At 37.9% G+C, this 20,732-nt stretch overlaps 1 protein-coding gene across 5 annotated transcripts in view; it reads right to left on the reverse strand.

The window, feature by feature from the left end:
- Positions 1–696: 696 nt before the first annotated feature.
- Positions 697–20,732, reverse strand: part of ARFIP1 (ADP ribosylation factor interacting protein 1) — a 122,850-nt gene continuing 102,814 nt past the window's right edge. For all 5 annotated transcript variants that reach the window (XM_030312911.2, XM_030312906.2, XM_030312909.2 and 2 more), the window contains one exon: positions 697–2,633. In XM_030312911.2, coding sequence (XP_030168771.1) covers positions 2,478–2,633 — 156 coding nt within the window. In that variant the 3' untranslated portion in view covers positions 697–2,477. The remainder of the gene's footprint in view (positions 2,634–20,732) is intronic.

Here is a 20,732-nt window from a genome sequence, read left to right on the forward strand (position 1 = left end):
ATGCAGTACTTACGGACTTGGGAAGTTATTTTATCTTCAATTTTTTGAAGTTATCTTCTAATTTTTTCTACAATGAATATAAATTACTTTCCTGACCAAGTTAATATACCACTGGCTAATATGTTAACTCTTTCTTTTGCACATTTACTCACTGCTCAGAATCACTGACATTTTTAGTTTAGTCTAAAAAATCATCAGTCCCTGAAACTGCTTAATTCCGGAGCTACTAAAATTGTTTCCAAAATGTGTTAAGACTGGACATGTTCTGCCCCCCAGAGGGGCTCCAATTGAGGAAAAAGAATAACTTACTGAGAAAAAAGCAATTGTAAGTGACAGATCAACCAATTATTTGTTGTTTTTTCTTTTTTTTTTTTATTTAAAAAAAAAAATTTTTTTTTTAACGTTTATTTATTTTTGAGACAGAGAGAGACAGAGCATGAATGGGGGAGGGTCAGAGAGAGGGAGACACAGAATCTGAAACAGGCTCCAGGCTCCGAGCTGTCAGCACAGAGCCCGACGCGGGGCTCGAACTCACGGACCGCAAGATCATGACCTGAGCCGAAGTCGGCCGCCCAACCGACTGAGCCACCCAGGCACCCCTGTTGTTTTTTCTTAAAGCCAGGAAAAGACAAAACATATGTCCTCAGAATTTCCAAAGAGTTGCTTCTTAAATCATGAAGAGCCAGAGAAACAAGGTACTGCAGCAAACACTTTTAATAAGAATACAAAATTCACACCAGAGGCACATTCTGGGGAATGTAAAGGAACTATCACAAGTATTAATTCTGCTGGAAGAATAAAATAAGGCTCTCTCAGAGTACAAATATACAGGAAGGAATGATTTAAAATAGGCTTATGATTTACAATCACATTACATTGTACATATTAAGCACTGAAAACAGGCATATTAATTAAAAAGCCAGCTAAAAGGCATTTGAACATATATAACAAATCTTACAGTCCACAAAGTTCATGTATAACAGTAATTTTAAGTACTTCATTTCAACACAAAAGAAATGAAGATATATTAATTTATGTTTATGACAAAAATCAAGGGAACTTATATTTAAAAGGCTTACATTACTGATAGAACCACACGGCAGACAGGTCAACCACATGACATGAAACCAACCAACAGTGCTGAGCAACTAAAACAGTACTGGCCTTTCCAATCCCCTTTCTTGTTACCACTGCACTGTCCTGTATTACCTTTTCATTGCTCAAATGAAAAATATTTCTCCATCTTCTCATTCCACTAAAGGAATGAAGAAACACCAAACAGCAAATTCAAAACTTGATTTTACCATAAACCTTAAACACGGTTTAACGAATACAAAGAAACCCAACACTGATACACGGTGTTCCTTTCCAAGGAAGGAATAGACACGTCAAACATTATCTGAAAGGGGTTTCTTTATAGATTATGTACATTGGTTGAATGAGAATTACTGTATCTGAGAAGGCACATATCTGTGATTTAAGGCTTAACCGGTATTGTTACATATGGAAGTCCATGAAAGCTGTCTAGGAATTCACTTCTGTCAAAATGGAATTTACCCCAAAACTAGCATTCTAAGCACAGATTTCTACTCTAGAAACCATCAAGAGTTTCTATTCCAAGTCCACCTGCCAAAAAAAAAAAAAAAAAATTCTCTTAAGCAGGTTTCATTGTGAATCAAAAGAAATTGCTAACATAACTGCCCAATGACTTTGGGTGATGCAAACTCTTAAGCTCTAAAGCCTCACAGAAATGACAGTGTGATGCCTGCGTCTTAAAAAAAAAAACCAAAAAAAAAAAAAAAAAAAAACCAAAAACAAAAACCAAAACCAAAAAAAAAAAAAAAAACCTCTAAACAAAAATACAATAGTACAGATTCATTTTTAAAAAGGTATTTGCCACAACTCCACAAGCCAATCAGTCATTCATCAGAGCTGCTGCCTCTGTGTGGATGCTGCAGGAACACCATATAATTTTACTCTGCAAAATAGTTTCTTTTTTCTTTAAGACAATACATGAAAATGAATCTCTCAAAGATGTTGAATATATTCATATATAAAATATCTGATGTTGATACAAATCATGTAAACCTCCCTTTGGAAAAGTTACAACTGGCCCTCATTGCCAGGACCAAAAACCTTGAATTTTTATCTTGTCAGTGCAAATCTATATTAGATGTTTTCAAACTACAGAAATAGCCATCAACCCTCACAATACAAAAGGATTTCTCAAAAAGGAAAATTACTGTGTTCAGATTATAGAAATTATGTTTACATTAAAATCACCCACCTTCCCATCAAATTTAACAGTTCAATTGTTAAAGTATGAAAAAGGGAAAAATTAAAGCTGTTTGTGCAAGAATCACTACAATGGTTGTGGTCACCCCTTCCCTAATCTTAACCTAACTCTGCTTAATTCTTATTAGGTTTGTTTAGAAATAGAACAACATGACTTTTTTTTTTTTTTTCCAGGTATGCTTTTACTGTTCTTCAAGCCAAGATGGGGCATCCACTCCAGGGGTTTTCAATTTGATATGGAACTGTTTAAGCGTCTGTTCAAGCTGCTTCTGATTCCCAGCAAAGTAAGCGGCAATGGCATTGTGGAAAAGGACCAGCTGATTGTGCAATACCTTAACCTGTGAACAGGGCAGAGTTACAAGACCAAGCATTAACACCAATGGCAATGAAATTTAAGGTGACTTATTACATGTCCTAACTAAATAGTGTATCTCTCATCAGGAAAAGCTGCTTTAATAGCGACAAAGTATTTCACACACACACCAACTGTATGTTGCTTTGCAGGGTCACTGAGGCTTTGATGACTTCTTAATTTCTCTAAAGGGAATAGGTCATTTTAAGAAGCTGAACCATACTCAGACATTATTGAGGGCATTAATTAAAAATATTATTAAATATTATTAAATCCCCCCTCAAAATAAGTATATTCAAAATTAACTACTGAAGAGGGAAAATTACACAGTTACTCTATAGTATATGTTATATACCAAGTACGGACATCATTAAGGCTAAATCTTCTATAAAACTGAGTAGGTCAGATACTTTGAAATACTGCAGTTCCCTGCAAAGAATCAAGCCAAGTGGCAGCAAGTGTTGCCCAAAAGCCAATTTACTTGAAGTTCGTATGACTCTCCAATGTTTTCAAATACTTAGCGTTTCTAACGATAACAAGAGTATGTTTTAACCAAGTAATGCTACTTGTGTAAATCTTTATTAAAGAAATCAGTAAAGGATTGCAAAGATTTATGAATAAAGGTGTTTCTTTAGCTCTCATTTATAACTGTAAGTGCTTGACAATAAAGTATAAAATACACTCTGACTTACCCAGCTAATGCAATATTTATTAAGATTGAACTTTAATAGTTTTAATGATGTAAAAACATCTGATATAAATGCTAAGAAGAAATAGGATATGGCATTTTATATGTGGTATGACATTTACATTCACTTTATTATACACACACGCATGGTCTCTCTAGCTATTTCTTCATCCATTTACCTCTAATAAAGGACACAATGCAAACATTTACATTGGATATTTTTGATTTGTAAAGCCTTGATTTAAAAATTAAAATATTATAAAAACAACACACTCAAGATTATAAAGTAAAACCTTCTGATCCATACTTTTGGCACTTATCCCCTCCCCTGCCACTCAAAAATCACTATTAACATTTTATTGTGTTTCCTTTGAGAATTTTTCTAGGCATATACATAATATTTAAAAACACAAAGAGACTGCACTATGCACACTTTCAGTACTGCTGTTTACTCAAAATATCTTAGTTTTTTTTATTCTAGTCATATATTTATTCACCTAATATTAAAAAAAATTTTTTTAATGTTTATTTATTTTTCAGAGAGGAGAGACAGAGCCCAAGTGGGGGAGGGGCAGAGAAAGAGGGAGACACAGAATCCAAGGCAGGCTGTAGGTTCCAAGCTGCCAGCACAGAGCCTGAGGCAGGGCTTGAACTCATGAGCCGAAGTCTGATGCTTAATGGACTAAGCCACCCAGATGCGTCTCAACTATTATTAATTAACTACCTTCTATGTACCACACACTGTTTTAGGTGTTAGGGAAATAGGAAAAAATCCCCTCCCTTATGAGCTTATAACCTTAGCGGGTGGGGAAAGAGAGGAGGGAAGTAAGAAACAAAAATAAGGATTGACATCCCAGGAAATTAGTATCTATCTCAAGCCTTGAGAAGAGGTTGGGCTAACTCTCAGACCCGGAGGGCATCTGGCATTGCTGATTTATCTAAAAGTTATTTAAAACAAAAGAAATTTCTTCTTTCCTTCTGATAAAGATTAGAAAAATTTCTAGCAAGGATATAGTTTAAGAGAACCAGATAGCATGAAACAATGAAAACTAAAAAATGTCTGTACAAACTAAAAGAGGTACATCTTGCATTTACCTGGTCAGACCTTTAAGGCCTGCAACCTTTGTAAATAAAAACCTTTGGTATCGGGTACAACAAGGACAACAATGAAACATTTAACACCATGTGTCAGGCACTGTACTAGGGATACAAGAATACAAGAATAGTAAGACACGGGCAGTAGAAAATGCCAGTATGATAAATGAGCAGTACAAGTACCCTGGGTTAATTTTTTTTTTTTTTTTTAAAGGGCACTCCTGGGAGAATAGGGTTTTTTCCAGAAAGGCTGGAGGAGAACCCTGGAACAGAACACTAATTCCTCTGCCCTCTGCTTTTGAGATATGAGGGCTATTTCAAAAGATGATGAGCCTCAACCTAAGAGCAATTACTAAGGAAACAGGATAATCATACGGAAAGCAGGTTTCTAAAAGGCAATTTAGTAAGCAAGCAAAGTATTTGATTATATTGGATTGTTACCATGATGGCCCCAAAAAATTACTCCTCTCCGCATCCACACCCTTGGGGAGCCTTCTGCAGTGAAAATGAGCCTGGCCATGTAATACTAGAAAATGAGGCCTGATAAGCAAGTGCTTGCCCTCCTGGACTGCCTCCACCTCGAGAGGAAGCGCAGTCTAGCCTTTCTCCGTGAAGCTCACAAGGAGGACCTGTCATTTCTGCTATGCCCAGTGCCCCAGCAGGCCTACCAGCTGAAAGTGAAGCCAGAAGAACCCATCTACCCAGCCCACATAATTGTGGTAAATAATAAATCATCGCCGTTCTAGTCTACTAAGTTTTGGGTATTTTGTTATGCAATAAGAGATAAGTGGTACATCTATGAAAAAGGTTAAGAATGCAGCTTCCTCACAATGAATAAGGGGGAGAACAGGCTTAGAAAGAGGAAAGGCTAAGCTGGGTGATAAATAAAGGAACTGAAGAAAGGCCTGTACTTGGGGAGGTTAGGAGTTGGGAGACGAGAGAAATGGAGACAAAGCAGCTAGGAAACAGATTCAAACAAGAGAGGCATAACTGCTACTAACCAGTCCCAAGATCTAATTGCACTTTTGGGGTAAATGTAATACAGGTATCTTTGAAAACTTTTACTTCCAATTTTCTAGGAAGACCTAACAATTGCATTAGGCATAGTTTGATACTGGTCACAGCTTCCCCAAATTTGTATTTGTTATTCATAAATTTTTTTTAATGTTTATTTATTTTTGAGACAGAGAGAGAGCAGGGAGGGGCAGAGAGGGGGGAGACACAGAATCTGAAACAGGCTCTAGGCTCTGAGCTGTCAGCACAGAGCCTGTCGCAGGGCTCAAACTCATGGAATGTGAGATCATGACCTGAGCTGAAGCTGGATGCTTAACTGATTGAGCCACCCAGGCGCCCCTATTTATTCTTTATTTGAGAGAGAGCAAGTGAGCAAGTGGGGGAGAGGGGCAGAGGGATGGAGAGAGAGAGAGAGAGAGAGAGAGAGAGAGAGAGAGAGAGAGAATCTTCAGCAGGCTCCATGCTCAGTGAGAAGCCTGATTTGGGGCTCCATCCAATGACCCTGGGATCATGACCTGAGCCAAAATCAGGAGTCGGACACTCAACCAACTGAACCACCCTGGTGCCCTTGTTACTCATTTAGATTATTAAGTACAACATCCCCATTATTGGTATTGTTCCTTTACAGGAATTACCCTAAAGAGCTTTGGAATCAGAAAGCATATATGGCGATCTTAGTTGTACTACTTTCCAGTTTTCTTTGTGATACCAGGTACAGGTCACTTCCAATTTCACTGCCCAAGGTCTTTATCCGTTTATCAGGGATGCCATTACCAAAGTGAATTTGCAGGGCTATTGTAAAGGGTTAAGTGAAATGAGATACTACCTAGCACAGTGTCTGACACAGAGTAAGTACTCATCCAATTTCAGTGGAATCTAAGTCTACCTAGTGGACAGTCAAATCCTCAAACGACATGGACTTTTCCTGGTAAAATTTCACTTATTTAGAACCCACTGATTTGGAACTTGCAAGAAGTAAGACTGTAATATTGTGATTTAACATTAAGAAACATATACTTGGTCTTAGTCCTCACTTCTGGCACAAAGCTCCTAAAACCCTTGTAATTTCCAAAGTGATAAGAGTGAAGGGAGCAACTTTTGTTCTAATATTTAGTGTGTGTCCTGTTCCTGAAATAGCCCCAGAGCTATACAGGTGGGAGGAATGACTTTTGTTTGGAACAATCACTTTCTAATCATACCTGACTCTGTGTTAATGAGATTTCTGGAAAGCCCCTAGAAAACCAGAGGTAAGAGCTGGTTGTCAGGGGAACTAAATTGTGATTACAGGGTGGGAATTTCAGCTCCACTCCCTAACCTGTGGGGAGGAGATAGAGGTTACAGGTTGAATAATTCACCAATGGCCAATGATTTCATCAGTGATTCCTATGTAATGAAGAGTCCTTAAAAATCTCTGAAGTATGAGGTTTGGAGAGGTTCTGGGTTGGTGAATATAGCCACATGTTAAGAAAGTGGGGCACCCCCAACTCTATGGGCGCATAGGCTCTTGTGCTCAGGAACTTTACAGACCTTGACCCCTATGTACTTCTTTATCTGGCTCTTCATATGTAGCCTTCAATATTTCCTTGTAATAAACTGGTAATCTAGTAAGTAAACTGTTTTCCTGAGTTCTGTGAGATACTCTAGCACATGACCCAAATTGAGAGATTGTGGAAACCTTCAACGTACGGTCAGAAGCACAGGTGGCAACCTGACTTGCAACCGGTGTCTGAGGGTGGAGGGGATGGGGGCAGTGTCAGAACCGAACCAAACTGGAGGATACCCAGCTGGTGTCCAGGATTGAGCATCAGTTGGTGTAGGAGAAACCCCACACATCTGGTGTCAGGAGTGTTTGAAAAGTGCTATGAGTGTAAAAGAAGACAGAGTTTTCTCCTTTCCAAAGGAAGAAACGGATGTGAAGTTTACCCTAGCATGATGAAAAAAAAAAAAAAAGGTGTGTGCTAAGCAAATAAATTTTGTTAAAAAGGTGCAGGGGCACAGCTGGCTTATCAACACTGATTGCCTTGACATGGCCTTTCATCCAAGGGCAGAAAACAGCCAGGGATGCTGCAGAAGGAATTCCTCTGCTTGACAGATCACTCAGAAGAACTATTTTTTTTTATATGTTTATTTATTCATTTTTGAGCGAGAGAACAAGCAGGAGAGGGACAGAGAGAGAGGGAGACACAGAATCTGAAATGGGCTCCAGACCCTGAGTTGTCGGCGCAGAGCCTGATGCGGGGCTTTAGCTCACAAAGTATGAGACCATGACCTGAGCCAAAGTCGGATATTTAACCGACTGAGCCACCCAGGTGCCCAAGAACTTTTTTTTTTTTAAAGATTTTATTTTTAAGTAATCTCTACAAACATGGGGCCCCAACTTACAACCCCAAGATCAAGAGTTGCATGCTCTACTGACTGAGTGAGCAAGGCACCACAACTCAGAAGTTTAAAGGGTCAATTTACAACCCCACAATTCTGTGCTTCTAACATGAACATATTTTTCAAGCACCACAGAGGCACTTCTTCCAAATTATTCATCAGTAAGCACCATTCGAGTTAATAGTATTACATATAAAATTTGTTTAAAACATTCTTAATACAGACTTCTACTAAATTCATATTGACCTTTCTCCATGTCTAGACATAAAAGTTTTACATTGCAATCGCTTTTAAAACAAGCTTTAAAATGATACACTGATTTGCATAAGTACTAAGAAAAAGTCAGATTATTCTAATTAAAGTTATAACCAGGGTTCACCTTACATGGGTAGAGTTTAATTTCAGGACCAAATCTCTTTCTTTTTTTTTTTTTTTTTAAGTTTTATTTATTTAAGTAATCTCTACACTCAACATGAAGCTTGAACTTACAACCCCGAGATCAAGACTCACATGGTCTTCTGACTAAGCTAGCCAGGCGCCCCCCAAATCTCTTTCTTGTAAGACATTGGTCAATTAAAATTATAACTAGCAAAAAATAAGCAAAATAAGACACTGCAGCTTAGCTCTCATTTGATTCCTATTTACATAAAAATGTTTTTAAAAACTGAGCTCTTCTCAGTCACCTGTTCTTCTGGAGAACAGGTTATGAGGGAGTGGTCAAAAGAGGGCTCCAAAAGCAGTATGTTTTAACGGAGGGTGGAAGAGTCCCCACATGACCTTAGATAGGGAAGAACTTTTTTGTTTTTAATGTTTTTTTTTTTAAAAAAATTATTTTGAGAAAGACACACACATACAGAGAGAGAGAGAGAGAGAGAGAGAGAGAGAGACAGAGAGAGAGAGAGAGAGAGAGAGACACGTTTACAGTGCAAGTGGGACAGGGGCAGAGAGAGAGAGGAAGAAAGAGAATCCCAAGTAGGCTCCATGCTTTTGGCACAGAGCCCTATGTGGAGCTCAAACTCACTAACTGTGAGATCAGATCATGACCTGAGCCAAGATCAAGAGTCTGATGCTTAACCTGAGCCACCCAGGCGCCCCGGAAGGAACTTTTCAAAACTAAAAACTCATAAAGAAAGGATTGAGAAATTAAATTCATTAAAATTTAGAGTTTCTATTCATCCAAAGACAGTGAAAAGACAAGTTACAAACTGAGAAAATATATCTGCATTACATGTACTGACAAAGGTTATGTATCTAGAAAATGTAAAGAACTCGACAAACCAAAAGCAACCCAAACCAAAAGAACAAATAACGTGGATGGGTATTTCACTGAGGAGGAAACAGCGACAGCCAATTAAATCTGAAAATATATCCAGCCTCAGTAGAAAACAGGAAAGTTCAAATTAAAACTAACTTGATGAAAGAGGACTTCAACTATCTCCATTTTGACCTCAAAATCTCTAATTGACGAAGTTCTTTCCAGCTTATCTCTTAAGTCAGGCACAATACCCTGCGGGCAAGGCATCCAGTGAGGATCAGGAACTATCGCCTCAAGCAACAAGGACTGCCGAGAGCCCACAAGACCCCACGAGCCTCATCCCGAGACAGTGATTGACTTGACCTTTACTGCCTACCTGTACAAACCCATCGCCCTTTGTCCCACATTTTCCTTACAGAAACGGAGAAGTATTTCTAGCACTTTGGAGGATGGTCTTTGAGACATTGTCTTCCCAGTACTAGCCTCACTGAAATAAATTCTTTTTCTGTTTCACCACCGTTGGTCTCTCTTGCCTTTGGGTTCTGTCAGCAGTGAGTGGCCAAACCTGGTCTGTTTGGGACCCTCGGAACCAGGCTCTCTGGCACCCCTGCGCCCAGCGACACTGGGATGCCATTTTATAGCCTCTACATTAAGAAAACTTAAAACAGTTAAAACTCTTGCCCACTGTTGATTGTTGTATAAATTCGTACAACTACATTTGAAAACGACTTGGCATTAATCCATAACATGAAGGATGCATATACCCCACCGAACAGCGTTTTAACTTGTAAGAATACACCCTAGAGAAATCTGCACCTGTGTTTTATGAGACAGGGACAATTATGTTCACAGTAGCACTGTTTTTAGCATTAAAGAACAAGGAAACAAACTAAAGCTTGTATTTACAGGAGAATGGATAAACAAACTGCAGTCTCTTCACGCAGTGGGGATACTATATAGGAGTGAAAATAAATGCACTGCAGCCACGTGCATCCATGTGGATGAATCTTGGGAACATCAGACAGAGCAAAACAACGAGCTGCAGAAGAACACCCATAGGAGGATTCCATTGATACGGAGTTCAGAAATACACGTGTGACTGAATGACACATTCACAGGTGGCAAAACTGTAAAGAAAACCAACAGGAAGAAAAAAATAGGGGTTCAGAATAGGGGTTCTGGAGGGAGGAGAAGGAGAAGGATGAAGTAAGAGAAAGCATGGAGGAGGCTTCATTTCTTAACCTGGGTGGTGGGTGGATGGCTGTTTTGTTGCTGTTATTCTTCATATTTTGCCTATATGTTAAACATTCTTTTGAATGTACTTAACATCTTTACATTATTAAAAAAGGGAAAGGTTATGAAAGATAACGTCTGTCTATATATCATAACTTTGCTGAGCATCTGCACTATTCAGTGCTCTAATGAACTAGTCATCCCCCTTTTATATTCAGAGAGAAAAAACACCACACCTAAAATGTTACTTACGCTCATTCATTCAATAAATATTACTAAGGGTCTGTTGTTGTCAGGCACTGGTCTAGGGTCTGGAATGCAAGCAATCAACAAAAAGACAATTCTGCTCTCAAGAAGCTTATATTCTATTGAGAAGAAAGAGAAACAAGGTAAGTAAAATATACAGTATGTTAGATGATGGCATGTGTTACGCAGAAAAATTAAGCAATGGGGAATATGAGATACATATATGGCAGAGTGCAGCAATGTAAACAGAACGCTAGAAAAGGTCTGAGGTGACATTTGAATAAAGACCTAAAGGAAGTGAGAGAGTGAGCTTTAAGATACTTTAAGTTTTCTTGTTTTCTTTTTTTTTTGAGAGAGGGCGCGAGTGAGGGGCAAGGGAGAGAGAGAGTTCACAAGGTGGGGGAGGGGGGAGGGAGGGGGGAGGAGAGAGAAGCGGGGCTCACCCAAAGTGGGGCTCATGCTCACTTGAAGCAGGACTCGAATTCATCATGACCTGAGCTGAAGTCAGATGCTTAACCGAATGAGCCACCCAGGCACCCCGATACTTTATGTTTTCTAATGAGGCTAGAAGAATAAATAGCACTCTGGATAGAGGAAATAACAAGTACTCTAGTCCTAAGGTGGATGGTGTGTTTGGTATGTTTGAGAAACAGCAAGGAGGCTAGTGTGGCTGGTCATTGTATTAAGGGTGTGGTAGGAGATGTGGTCAGGTAAGTAATGGGGGGGCTAGATAATGTGGGACCTTAGATGTCATCATAGAGACTGTGGCTACTTTTCTGAGTGAGATGAGAAGGCACTGGAAGATTCTGAGCAGAGACATGACAATATCTGATTTACTTTAATAAACATGCAAAGGTAGAAGTAGAGACCTGTTAGAATACTACAGCAATAACCCAGGTGAGATAATGGTGGCCTGGACAAAGGTGGTAACAGAGGAAGCAGTGAGAAGAGGTGGGATTCTCAATATACTGTGAATGTGAAGATAAAGCCAACAGATGAGGCTGTGGGAGAGATCAAGGACAAAGAAGGTGCCAAGAGTTTTGCCCTGAACAACCAACTGAAAGCATAAAGCTACCGCACACTGATATATGGCAAAGGCTATGAGAAGGGCAAGTGTGGAGGAGGGGGAAATGTGGCTATCAAGAACTCAGTTTGGGACAAGTGAGAGATGGTTTTTCAGGCAGACACATGGCAATGCTGATTAAGTAACTATTTTTTGAGAGTGGATAGAGTTCAGGATAGCAGTACAGTGAAGAAACAGATTAAGATAATTGTTACGGTTCCTTTCTACTAAAATTTTGAGAAAACTGCTTTCTAAATAGAGGTGTGTGTGTGTGTGTGTGTGTGTGTGTGTGTGTGTGTGTGTTTGGAATAAAATATATATATTTGGAAACTCAAATGGCTCCCCCAAAGCCTTTCAGTTGAAAAGCTCTCTCTTTCAACAGAAAAACATTATTTTAAGGACAAAAACTAGCTTTTCTTTCAGAGATTTTTAAAATTCAATTGAAAGTTTATGAACCAGCCCATTAATTAAACACTCTTCCCTATTTAAAGGTATTTTTAGCTTTTACACTAGTAAGTAACCTACCTGGGTCACAAAATAATTTTACAACTTGCCTTACTAGTATGATCTGGCCTTTCTTGTTTTTTTGTTTTCTTTGGATGATCCTTGGCTCCTGGAGTTATAGAGCAACTGAGGGGTTTCTGTATTTTTAGTGTGAGATTCTAACTTTTAGAAATAGATTCTAGACAATTACTTTATGGCTTTTTGGGTCATGAAAATTTTTGACTTGAATGTTAATTCCCAGTGTTTTAGAATGAAAGGAGACAGTAAGCATGGAGTGCGGGATTTGATTCATGTGGTGTACCTGGAGAGAGCTGTTACAACAGTCGAAAGTTACTGTCAGAAAGCGGGAAGGGCGTCAGACAATTTTGTAGCTAACTCTACGAGTGTCAATCAACACAGATGTCCACTGAGAAGTCAGTTTCTGTACCCCCTTGAGGTGGCTGACAAACCCAACACAAAGACACAGCAACAAAGCCTCAAACCAGGTGTATTACCTGTATGCAAAATGTTCCCCAACTCCACTGAAACTTAACCCGTGGGAAATCAAGGAAAGAGGGTGCTTTTTGAGACTGACTTCTAGTTTTCACAACAAAATGACACAATACCCATTTGCACCAAAACATTCTCCCAGTAATTGTGAGAAGGTTGATGTGTAAGCCCCTTAAAGTATATCCACACTTCAGAACAGTTCCCTGGTATAGAGACAGCCGGTAGGGATTCACAGCTCTTCAACTGTAATCATGGAAATAAAGCATAAAACTTCATTGTTACTTTAATCTCAGAAGCCTTTTTATACCAAAACAGGTTAACTTACCTCATTTTTCCATTAGCACCGATTATGTAAGTGTTATCCTAGTACACTATTTAGTTTTGGTAGTATGTCTTAAAAATCAGATGGACATTTAAATAGGAATGGTAAACTGACTCTTAACCACTCAAACCATTACTAGCCCAAATATAAATGGGAACTAAAATAAATTAATAAATCAATTATCAATATGAATATACTTACTTTCTACATAAACAAACTAAAAGCTTTGGGCTTTTCTGCCTATTTTTGCTTCATTTTCTCTAAATTTTTGATAAACTAATTTTCACTATAGTATGTATTCATATGATGTCCTCATATAATGACTGTATTATTTATAGAATATCAATGCAGCTCTGACCGATGCCACAAAGAATCCTCAGGACGTTTAAGAATAATTAACTAATACAGAAAAAGAGCTGCAAATACAGTTTTAAAGAGAACTAATTTTTGCAATCTTCATAATGACTGTGCAGTTGTCACTATGTATAAGTAGTTTTAACGAGACTTAAAAGTGTTAGTCTAAGTTACTTGGCTTGTTTATCAGGTTTACTTTAGTAGACTATTTGGCCTTGTGAAAGTCAGTGTAGGATAGATACCAGTTTCTCAAACAGAACTGGGAGGAAGATAGATGAAGAAAGTAAGGTGGAGGAAAGGTCAGAATGTACTTTTAGGAGAAGGTGCAAAAAGCCAAAAATGCTTGAGGAAGTATTTTAGGGTCATTACACTTTTGCAATTTACGTTTATATTTATATTATTGGATCATGAGAAGTGATGAGCACACAGAATAAAAAAAATGCCAAGTATTTTTGTCAGACTATTTGATATGGTGGGTGACACTCACTTTTGTGAAGCACTTTCTATGTGACAGGTAATATGTTACCCTTACATCTACTCTGTACAGGCTTCTCTTCTCTCCATGTTACAGTTAAAAAAACACTCAGAAAGTTAAGTAACTTGCTTAAGGTTAGATAGTTAGCAGATGAGCTGGGAGTGGAAGGTCTTATCCCACGACAGGTCCATGTTTTTTTTACCTATGCTAACCTGACTCTATTCATAAGGCAACAGACATTTTGGAAAGCTTTTAAACAAAGCTTGAAACAAATAAACAAAAGGTATGGCAGGGCACTTAAAGGAAAGGTAGCAATGTACAGAAGGTATGTTTTAACCTCCTTCTTCATTTTGTCACTGGCTCTGATGTGGCATTTAAACATCCTCAAGACAGGATCTAACACAAGGTTTGGAGCAGATGAAAGAAATAAAAGTTAATTCTTTTTAAATTATGAAGAGTAATGCAATATTAAACTTTTGTACACTCTTTCCATACTTACACAGCAGGAACTATTTATTTATGTGTGTCCTAACTTAGAAAAGATTTAAAGAGGCTATAAGGACGAGTGAAATACAAGAGAGAAGCAGAGACTTAAAAAAGGAGCAAAAGAAGATAGAGGTAACAGTTCCAGGCAGAAATGGGATGATGACAAATTTGACAAATTTTCAAAACCTAACAGCAGAAACAATTACAGTAATTTCGAAATACACTAAATCATTGTGAACTCAATTACAAAGAACTTTCATAAAGATCTGCCAAACAATGAGCAACCCAGATCAGACATAAGCAAAACCACGATAGCAACATCTGGTGAATGACCTAAAATATGCCATACAATACTTTGATTGTTAAAGGGCAAAATAAACTTCAACACTGACTACTAAGGCAGAGACAAGCTGAGGTTTTAAATAGAAACTGGGTAAGAGAAATTTAAGAGCAGGCCTGAGAGCTGATGCCAAGTGGATTATACCGAAAACTTTCTCCTGCTTACACAGCATATATCAATAGAAGATAAATACCATTTACAAAGTTTACCAACCGAAAAATTTAAAGTATTACTGCACAGGCATCAAAACCATAAAAAGGTACTTTATTTCTACCAAATGAACTTTTTTTCCAAATCAAATTTAGATTAGTTACCTACTTTCTTATCAGAGAGACTTTAAAAAAGAGGCACTTTAAAAAAAAATTTTTTTAATGTTTATTTTTTGAGAGACAGAGAGACAGAGCATGAGCAGGGGAGGGGCAGAGAGAGAGGGAGACACAGAATCTGAAGCAGGCTCCAGGCTCTGAGTTGTCAGCACAGAGCCCAACGCAGGGCTCAAACCCATGAACTGTGAGATCATGACCTGAGTTGAAGTCAGATGCTTAACCTACTGAGCCACCCAGGCGCCCCAAAAAGAGGCAACTTCTAATTCAAATAAAAGTAACTTGTTTTAATATATTCATAATTGTTCAAAGCATTGACTCTCCCAATAACTCTATAAAATAAGGGTTTATATGAAGTGAACAACAATACCGAGGTTAGGTTAAACATGTGAGGAAAAGTTGAAATAAAATCATTTTTTTTTAAGATTTTATTTTTAAGTATCTCTACACAACGGGGGGCCTGAACTTACTACCCCGAGTTCAAGTCACATGCTCCACCAACTGAGCCAGCCAGGCACCCCTAAAATTATTCTTTAGTAAGAAGTCTCTAAACCACTAACATGTAAAGAATTAACTCCTTTCTTTACCTCTAATTATTTAAACAGGGAAGTATACCTGTCTTGGCCTTTTATTAGGTTTGTGAAGTGTAATTTTATTACTTTGTAATAGCTTTGGAAATGCCTGTCATGTCAAAGCAACAGCTGAGAAAAAAGTACGATAAAAAATATGGGTGTGGACACTGGGAAGGGAGTTAAGAGAAGGAAAGACAAATATGAACCACAAGTGGAGGTGGAAGAATAGATTTTATTTTTTGACTCATTGGGATAGGTTTCAACAAATCTTGGACAAGTATGTTTCAAAAAAAAAAAAAAAAAGCATCCTAGGAGGGAAAAAAAAGGGCAGTCCTATTTCGAAAAGCAGATAACCGATGACACACAATTCCAGTAATGATAGGTCACAGAATGTGCTGAGGCCTCATAATTCTTTATCCAATGGTAGGTTAAAATTCTCAATGCACAGGTTTTCTCCCCCTTTAACAAAAATGTCTATCGCCCTTTCGTTCTATGGTTTACAGTGTTAGCTCCCTCCCCTTCTCCCTTCCTTCTAAGAGCTCCAGTTTTGGATATGACCCACATGGCTTCTGTTTTTCAAGGTTATCTCCCATCTTCTTCCTCTGCTATGTTAAGAACCCTACTTGGAGCAGCATTATAGCACATTAATTAAAAGCAGGGTTGTGGAGTCAAACAGATCTAGATCTGAATCCTGGTCTGGTTGTGAGACTTTGGGCAAATTATTTAACCTCTGAACCTCATTATCATCATCTGTAGGCTGGTATATGATCATCTAGATTACAGTAGATAGATACACACATAGATATTAAACAAAATACTTATAGAGCATTTCCTCCATATACAGATTACTCAAAGATCAGTGTGCACCAATTCACTTGCTGGAGAAGGGGAATGCTCTATAGATGCAGCCATGGAGCTTACCTCTAAGGAAAGAAACAGACTAACAGACATTCACAGCACAGTACGGTATGTGCTTTAATTGGAGAAAGCCCTGGGTAGCAGGGTAGTACACAGGGGAAGAAAGAAACTTTCAAGTTGCTAGAGGAAATATTAAGTACCAAAAATCATTCAAGATAGCATCTGAGCTCCTAGATAAATACGAATTTAGGTACAGAAGAGTAGTTAAGGAGCTGAGTATTTCCTTCAACCAATTAGGTGACCTTGTTCTCACTGGCCTTTGGACATTGGGCAACAAGAACTTCCAGCTAAACCAATGGCCCATTCACACCCATCGTTATATTCATAAAATAGTTTTCCATTGTAAGTGTGGTTCTGTATTATATCTCGGAAAACTTTTTTTTTTTTTAAAGATTAAGAACCCAATCTCTTATACAACTTACAAAAATTCTGATCGTATGTACCTAACAACTGTTTATAAGCTTAATAAAAAAGCTTTACCAAAATTTGTTATGATAAAACCACTATTTTTCTTTAAAAAAAAAATCCACAAGCAGTTATACTACACTCTACTTTAAGAACAGAAAATTTAACAAAAGTTTACAGATAACTTAAAACATATGCTCCAGAGTTTCTTCAAGAATTTTTTTTTCTAACCTTTTCCACTAATGTTCATGTTACTCATTCTTGTGTGGTTCTGTTCAAGTCATGCCACCTAGCCTAGCAGGTACTTCTAAGAGCCCACACTGTCCACACTAATATTCTTCATCAAATTCTGTAGTTCTTCTTTCTCCTGCATAAATCAACATTTTGTATATAGTAGGTTTTACTAAATGTCCTCCATTAGACTGTATATTGCTTGTCAGCAAGAAGTCTGTCATAATACCTTTATACAATACTTCCTTAGGATAAGACATAATAGCCCCAAACAAGCACCTTAAAAATTTTACTGAAAGTCTGTGAAAAGTGCATTTTTTGAAAATTTAATGGAAGAAATACAGATAGAAAACCAGAATATTGTAAGGTGTAACATTATAGGTGGAAGGCATATGGTCAAAACCAAAGTGTTGAGTCATTACTGAGAGGACTTCAAGTAAAGGTTAAAAAGAACAATGCTAAGTCAAATTATTTATTTTTTTAAAAGTTTATTTATTTTGAGAGAGAGAGAGAGAGAGAGAGAGAGAGAGAGAGAGAATGAGAGAATATCCCAAGCAGGCTCCCCGCTGTCAGTGCAGAGCCCTCCATGTAGGTCTTGATCATGTCCTGAGCTGAAATCGACAGTTGGACACTTAACCAACTGGGCCACCCAGGTGCTCCTCAAATTCTTAAACACTGCCAGTGTCTTCTGCAATTTTACTCAGAGATGCCAATTAAAGGTTTTATTTTGAAGTAAATCAAAAGACTGTAACTAAGGAGAAAAGTACAGTACTGCCACTGCCACCAAAACTAATGCAGATTACTAGTGATCTGTTCAAATCTTAAATTGATCACTTGAAAACTCACCTTAATCACAAAACCTGGCAATCTGACTTGGGTGATACATAAGGTTGGCAAAGTAAGTGAAATGTGGATCTGAGCAGTACACAGGTATCAACCATTTTATAGAACAGATAACACTACAGAAGGAATAATTAAGAAGTAAATTTTTTAAAATGTTTTTTTTTGAGAGAGAGAGGGAGAGAGAGAGCGCAAGGAGGGGAGGGGCAGAGAGAGGGAGACACAGAATCTGAGCTGTCTGCACAGAGCATGACTCGGGGCTCGACCTGAGATCATGACCTGAGCCAAAGTCAGACACTTAACTGACTGAGCTGAGCCACCCAGGTGCCCCAAGAAGTAAATTTTTATAACTGCACACTATTCACACAAAGTGAAAGCAAGCAATCCATTCCCCTCTAACATATACAAAAGGAAAATGAAACTCAAACTCTATCCTCCAAATGAACTGATCACTTCTGACCAAAAAGGGTCAGAAAACATAAGTACCTTATAATTGCCAGAGAGAGAGAGAGAGAGAGAGAGAGAGAGAGAAGACTAAGTCAAATCTATAAAAGTCAGAGAAGACCAAGTCAAATCTATAAAAACAACAGTTGATGACTATGAAGCTATCCCTTCTGGGAGGCTTTTAAGTCTTGTGTATAAAATACTTCTTCATGGGGCGCCTGGTGGCTCAGTCGGTTGAGCGCCTGACTTCGGCTCCGGTCATGATCTCAAGGTCCATGAGTTCGAGCCCCGCGTCAGCTCTGTGCTGACAGCTCAGAGCCTGGAGCCTGCTTCGGATTCTGTGTCTCCCTCTCTCTCTCTGACCCTTCCCCGTTCATGCCCTGTCTCTCTCTGTCTCAAAAATAAATGAACATTAAAAAAAAATTTTAAACACTTCTTCACAAAAATCTGGAAATCTCAGCACAACTGACGAATTGGTTAGCTAGTTGTACTCTCTCTCTCATTCACCAGTTGATGATTACAAATTTCATACTGATTCCAGACAGGTATGCCTTAGATGATACTAATTTCAAAAGCAACCCTCAACTCCCAATTCTTTTTGGCTGCATGGTTTATATAAAGATAGTTAATTTCTGCCTCTTTTCCGAAGAAAGAGAGGAGGCAGTGCAAACCCCAGACAACTTTTTCCTCCTTCACGTGGGTCTAGCAAAATGTTTAAAGAGGCATGGAAGCCAAACCACTAGCAATAGCAAACATGGTACTATACATGAAAACATTTTCTTTTCTTTTCAAATTTGTATTTAGGAAATATTTTCTGATATAAATAAAAGGTACTATATCACACCATTTCTACATTTCTAATCTGTCACTTAAGAATAATGCAGGGAACTCATGTCCTGGCAAGTTAACTGTTTTTCTATTCTCTCCAATACAAAATTGATCATCTGATTTTAAGCCTAAAGAAAAATTATAGGCTATATAAATACATGTATTAGATCATGTCTGAAAAATAGAAATCTAGTTGGGTCTCATTTTGAAAAAAAGATAAGGTGTACACTACTTAAAAAACAAATATTTTCTAGCTATACTTACTTTCATTTCTTTTAAAAATTTAGTCTTATCATTTCAATAAGTAGGATCAAAACTGAAAGAATATAAAAAGTATATAATGAGAAGTCTCACTTTCACTCCTGTCTCTGACCAGTGTCCCCTTATAGGTAACTGATTTTAGTGAATTCTTCCAGGTTTTCTTATGCAAGCACAAATCTTTATGTAAAATTATACATTTTTATTTCCTTCCTTTCTTACACAAAAGATATTCTCCCATATACACTGCTTTGCACCTCACTCTTCAATTAACAGTATGTCCTAAGGATCCTTCTATCAATAGCATACTTACTCTTTTTTTCTTTAATAGCTACAAAATATTCCATTCTGTAAATGAACCACAGTTTATTTAACTTGTCCTCTACTGGTGAACTGCTGCGTTGTTTCTCTTCCTTTGATATTACAAGCGATGCCGTAATGAATAACCCTGTATCTATGTCACTGCATCCTTATGTAGGCCCTATATACCTGTCTGGTTTCATCCAGAGCTATTCTTCCCCCATCTTCATTATGCTCTGGCCTCACTGACCTTCAATTGGCTTTTGCATATTCTATTCCTTTTATTTAAAATCCCTTTCCTCCACACACCTTAAGTCAGCTCCTTTGTAGCCCTCTGGAATTCAGCCTCAATGTCACTTTCTCTAGCCTTCCACAATACCCCACACCAAGCCAAGTCCCCTTTGTATACTCACATGACTCCTCTATTTTCCCTTTACAACACTTATCATAGTTTGTATTTATATAATTATTTGGTTAATGCCGATTTCTCTTATTTGACCATAAGCTCTACAAGGGCAAGCCCATTTATATTTCTACTATTTATCCCTGGCTCATAAAAAAGCAACCAATAAATATTTGATGAATAAAAGAATAAAATGTTAAAGGTGCCAATTACGTATCGATCTGCTCTTAGTATTTTATATGTTTTTTTGTCTTACCTTTTAAGTATCTCTTGACATCCTCAGTTCATTCCATATCCACTACCACCACCCTAAACAAGTTCTCACCATCTCTTGTCTAAACTACTATATTCACTCTCAGGTTCTAACTAAGATCTATGCTCCATATTTTAGACTTCTCATTGGCCAAGAATTCTTTCAATGGCTCCCCACAGATATTAAAACAAACTTTTCCTTAATGTAGTCTATAAGACCTGCATGGATGGTCTGGCCTTTGCTTGCCTCCCGGTCAGTCCTATACTCTAGTCACATTGGCTCCAATCATATTTACTCTTTGAACATACCACACCCTCTCCTGCCACAGGGCTGTTACATATGTGGTTCTTTCTACTTGGAATACTCT

This window comes from Lynx canadensis, chromosome B1 (assembly GCF_007474595.2).
Source record: "Lynx canadensis isolate LIC74 chromosome B1, mLynCan4.pri.v2, whole genome shotgun sequence".
NCBI classification, from domain to species: Eukaryota; Metazoa; Chordata; class Mammalia; order Carnivora; family Felidae; genus Lynx; species Lynx canadensis.